This window comes from Prosopis cineraria, unplaced genomic scaffold (genome assembly GCF_029017545.1).
Source record: "Prosopis cineraria cultivar Desert tree isolate PC_DT_omini unplaced genomic scaffold, ASM2901754v1 PC5, whole genome shotgun sequence".
Classification (NCBI taxonomy): Eukaryota; Viridiplantae; Streptophyta; class Magnoliopsida; order Fabales; family Fabaceae; genus Prosopis; species Prosopis cineraria.
Window position 1 is genome coordinate 1,643,655 of NW_026555336.1, and position 4,951 is coordinate 1,648,605.

Genomic DNA, 4,951 nt, shown 5'->3' on the forward strand with positions numbered 1-4,951 from the left:
ACTACTTAAGTCATTTATTGAACTAAATTTATAAAGTCCAAAATTAAAGTTACAAACTAAAAAACTTGATTGCACTTTGCTGATTGAAGAAAAATAATAAAAAAAAATTTATAAATACTTATATCACTTTAGTTATTTACTTCATAAGAGTTGTAAATTTCAAAACTAAAGCTGTAAACAGAAAATAAAACTTTATTGTACTTTGTTGATTGAACAAAAATGATAAGAAAAAATTATAAGTGCATAAATCACTATATTCATTTATTGAATTAGAGTTATGAATTTCAAAACTAAAATTCAAAACAAAAAAACTCTGTTGCACTTTTTGAAATTAATGGTTATTTTTGTCATTTTATCAAAAATTTTAATTACAATCTCGTCTTTTAAGACTTAGAAGATATTATCAAATTTACAAGATAAATTAGTATTTATCTATTTTAAAAAGATTTATTTTTTATTCTCCCTTAATTTATCACACCACCTCCACTTTGATTCATACCTTTCCCATACTCTTCCATTATTTTCTAATTACCAAACCTTCTTTAGTGAGATATATGCCAATAAAATCTATAAGAAACAACATCATTGCAATGTTTTTAACAGATCAATTTAATTGTCAAACTGTGTATACTGTATATATTATATAAAAGACGAATATATGCGCCTACGTTTAATACAAATTCAAATTACTCTCAATCTTTATAACTGTAAATAATTTTTTTGTTATGGACTACTGTGGTTCAAAAAAAAATTGATTACTTTTTTCTCCCAAATAAACTTCCATTAGCGTTTAATTAAACGAAAAATATAACCAGAAACGACCAAAATAAAAGTTTAAAATAAAAAATTAAAATATTTTATGCATGAGATGGGTTAAACTTAAATTAAATTGTAAAAATTAGAGCTATCAATTAGAATCGAGTTCTTTGAGTTAACTTTTTAAATCCAAAAATATTTAAGATTAAGCTATTATTTTAAAATATAAAATGATAATTTAGTTTTAAAAGAGTTAATCTTTTTAAATTTTAAAAATAAAAAGGTCGGATTTTAAGACCAAGTGTAGTACTTTTAAACCTTTTATATTTTTTAAAATTTTAATATAAAAATTAACTGCATACATTTGTATATTAAAAGAAAACACCAGCTTTATTCAATCATTCTCATTTCTTCTCTCTCCTCCATCAATTGACCAACTGACGAACAATATAGCCGGCCACCCTCCTTTCCTCCCTCATCCATCAAAACTTAATTGATGATATTAATAAAATCTAATTGTTATCAAAATTAATTTTATAACATTATTATTTTTTATTATACTTAAGTTTGTTGGCAGTGGGTTGATTTAAATTTATTTTTCTAAACTTAATGTTATGTGAAATAATTTTTTAAAAATTTTAAACATATTTTTTTAATTTTTAATTTTTAAATTAAAAAATGAGAGAAAAAGGGCCATGGCATGCAGGGCATTCAATTCCAAGGGTTGAGGCCGAGTTATACAAAATGAAATCCTCCAATGCAATCAAATTTAAAAGGATCAATTTATTTATGCTCTAGCTTTTTAAGAGCTGATTTTTTTAAAATCGGATCGATCCTGATCCCAATTAACAGCTCGAGGAGAGGTATGGCTGTTCAACCAGAAATGACCTGCCTCGTACTGGCGTACATGTGTGGGGTTGGGCACGATTCATATTTCGTAGCTTACTCCCGTGGAGGCGAGTGAAACGCGGCCTCATTTAAAGACCCTTGGAACATGTGGCGAACAAGCAGGTTTTCCAGTTGGTCCAAGTCTCCCCCCGCAAGCCACGTGGACAGTCGCAGGAATGAAACCGTATTATAAAATAATAACACGAAGCCAGATCAGAAGCAAAAGGAGCGAGAAGAGGAGGCGGAGGAAGAAGAAGAAGAAGATGGGAAATGCAAAGGTGTTGCTGGTAGTGCTGGTGATAGCAGTGAGCGCCAGAACGTGCAGGTCTCTGGGCGAAGAAGTGGCAAACTCAGTCCAACAGAAAGCAGAGGAGGTCCAACAGGCTGCCCCATCCGCCTTTGAAAATGCCAAGGACACCTCCGAGAGCTGGGCTAATTGGGCTTATGACAAGTTCTCCGAGTAATTCCTCATGTCTCAATTTCAAATCTTAATCATTTATCCTCTAACAACCTTGTTTATTGATTCGCATCGTCTTGTGTCAGAACTGTAGGATTGAAGAAGGATGAAGGAGATCAACAAGTGGCTGAAACCCAGAAAATCTCGACCGATGAAAGTACAGCAACCAAGGTTCAAGGTAATTAATTAAATGCGCCATGTACTAATCTGGGATACGCTCATCCATTGTAATTCCAGCAACATTTTAAAACGTCAGATAAGATACATATCATATGGCCGGAAAGGAAAATGAAGAGAACCAGAGTATAATGTATATGCATGAGTTTGTGTATTCTTATTAGCGAGTGATCGAGTCGATTGTCATCGTTGTTAAAATAACTACGTAGACTGTTATTCCTTCACAGGCGCAGCCACCGATGCGTACAATAAAGCTGGTGAGCAGATGCAAACAGCGAAGGACAAAGCTTCAGAAATGGTTCAAAATGCGAAAGAACAAGCAGCCAATGTTGTGGTCATGGCATCTGAAACGGCTTCCGGTGCAAAAGAGGGCGTCAAAGACAAAGTGTCACAGGCTACAGAAAACGTGGGCGAGGCTGCCAAGACCGCCAAGGACACCGTGATTGAAAAGGCCGAATCTGCGGACGTGAAAGGCAAAGTATCACAAGCAACACAAACCGTGGGCGAGGCTGCGAAGATCGCCACGGACTCCGTCACTGAAAAGGCTGAGTCTGTACAGCAAACGGTCTCGCAGTCCCCTGGCAATCTCTGAGCTGATCAAGAGAGGAGCTATGAAGGTGTAGCCATCTTGATGCTTTCTGCTTGCAATGGTATTTAGTTCCGTGTCGACCGTACGTCTAGTTTTCTTTGATTGAGATGTGGATGCAACACAGCACCTGCCAAATCCTCTTTCAAAGAATATGGGAGCACATTCTTCTTTGTTAGAAGGCCTTTCATTTCGCTTCCTAGCTATACTTTCAGATTTTGTACCTTATAGTTTGTGTATTGTCAAGTTTTTCATATCCTATTGTATCCATATTCGGCCTTGTTCAAAGTGGCCAGTAATTTTGCTGCTAGTGTTATGCTGAGAAAAGCATTATTATTTGAAAGTGGATTGTTTAATAATAAGTCGCTTCCCGGGTCAGTTACTGGTATGCCTTCTGTTCTTTGATTAGTTTTCTTCTTTTCATATTGTTTGCTGGTCCAATTATGTGGCCAATAGTTATTTTAGACAACAGCTTGGACTTGGATGATTGAATTACGCAGACCGGCCGAGAGAATATGCGGTGAAATAATATAACAGGAAAAATCATTCTGTATATGCATGCGCATCCATTTCTCTTGCTTGTGATGAGACTGGTGTGATCTCAAATGAAGATCATATATCCCTAATTTTAACAAAAGATTGAATAATTTCTTCCCTTGCCAGTTGCCACGCCGCAATACGAGAAACTTTTTTGAAATGTGATTTTTAAAGTATAGAACGTTGTATAATTCTTATTCCAGGATTTTATCTTTTTCCTTTGTAGTAGATGATGCAAAGATTGTATTTTACATTTGAATTTTAATATGTAGGTCAATAATATATCAAGCAATAACACCCAAAAAGTCCTTTTCTGGGAATGTTTAATTTCATATAACTCTTATGTATGGATTCAGTGTCCTAAAAGGTCTGTACATATATGGTTTTTGGGGCATCAATTGGAGAGGTTGCCAAAAAGTCTTTTCTGGGAATGTTTAATTTCATAGAACTCGTATGTATTGATTCAGTGTCCTAAGGGTCTGTACATACATGGCTTTCGTGGGGCATCAATTGGAGAGGTTGGACAGGCTTTATAAAGCCCTGCGGTGCCACACAAAAGTTACAATGCAGCTATTTCCTAGGGAATTGTGACTATCAAGATTATTTTGGGTCAATTTTTCACATGGATGATTTTGAAAGGATAACTGGTTCTTTACTTGTGATTAAAGTATCTTGAGGGAAATCACACTAGTTCCTTAGTTCAAAATAATTAGTAAAATTAAATGACGTAGTTTTTTATATTCATGTTTTAAACTTTTAACTGAGAACAAAATTTTAAATTCATTGGGCTGATATATAGGATAATACACTTTAGAAATTATTCAAGTAAAAAAAATTCAGTTCATCAGAAAGCAAAACTGAAGATATCTGACAAGTAAATGAGTAATAACTATAAAAAAAAAATCCTTAAAGAAATAAAAAGCCCCCCTATAATCCGTTTTGAAGTTGTTGAGTTAAATCATTGCCCTAAATTAGTATTTAGCAGCAAATCTTGCTAAAAAATTTTACATACCTTGACTGAACTAATATTGTCTTGTTATTCTTTGAGCCTGCCATTGCTACGCATTTCTAGCCCTCGCACTCTTTCTCTGAGCACCCAAATGTTCCTCTTAGGTATTATGGTTTCTTTTGGTGGGTTCGTCCCCAGTTCGTTCGAGTAAACAAGACAATACAAACTCACGCTAATCAGAAAGACAAGACGAGGTAAAAGCGGGCGACGATGTCCGCTAATTCATGTGTCGGTGCCCCATTATTAGAGGACCAGATCGCATGGTTGGGTGGGATCTATTTGCCCCATAAATCTTCAACCCTGATTAGCAAGAAAGTAAATGGGTTTACACCATTGGGTTCCCCGAACTTAGTTTTCCATGGTTAAAGGGTTTATAACACATAACAATATAAAGGTTCTCTGAGGAGATTATGCATGACATACTACTGTCACTGCTTAGTTTTTGCTTATAACAGCATTGATAGTATATAAGGTCCTAATTAAGTAGCGTTTTACCCAAAAGAAAAAAGAAAAAAAAAAACAAGAAGAAGCCAAATTAGAG

General features: G+C 34.7%; 1 protein-coding gene across 1 annotated transcript; it reads left to right on the forward strand.

The window, feature by feature from the left end:
- The first annotated feature begins 1,621 nt into the window (after positions 1-1,621).
- On the forward strand, positions 1,622-3,252 carry LOC129311456 (uncharacterized). Its single transcript, XM_054953786.1, has 4 exons — positions 1,622-1,712; positions 1,768-2,104; positions 2,188-2,279; positions 2,506-3,252. The coding sequence occupies exons 1-4, from the start codon at positions 1,622-1,624 to the stop codon at positions 2,868-2,870; spliced, it is 885 nt and encodes a 294-aa protein (XP_054809761.1). The 3' UTR covers positions 2,871-3,252.
- Positions 3,253-4,951: the final 1,699 nt, after the last annotated feature.

Excerpts from the sequence above, each read along its gene's own strand:
- LOC129311456 (XM_054953786.1), top strand. The coding sequence starts at position 1,622 with ATGGCTGTTCAACCAGAAATGACCTGCCTCGTACTGGCGTACATGTGT. Across the intron at positions 2,105-2,187 it reads GCTTATGACAAGTTCTCCGA|AACTGTAGGATTGAAGAAGG; the intron begins GTAATTCCTCAT and ends GTCTTGTGTCAG. Across the intron at positions 2,280-2,505 it reads TACAGCAACCAAGGTTCAAG|GCGCAGCCACCGATGCGTAC; the intron begins GTAATTAATTAA and ends ATTCCTTCACAG.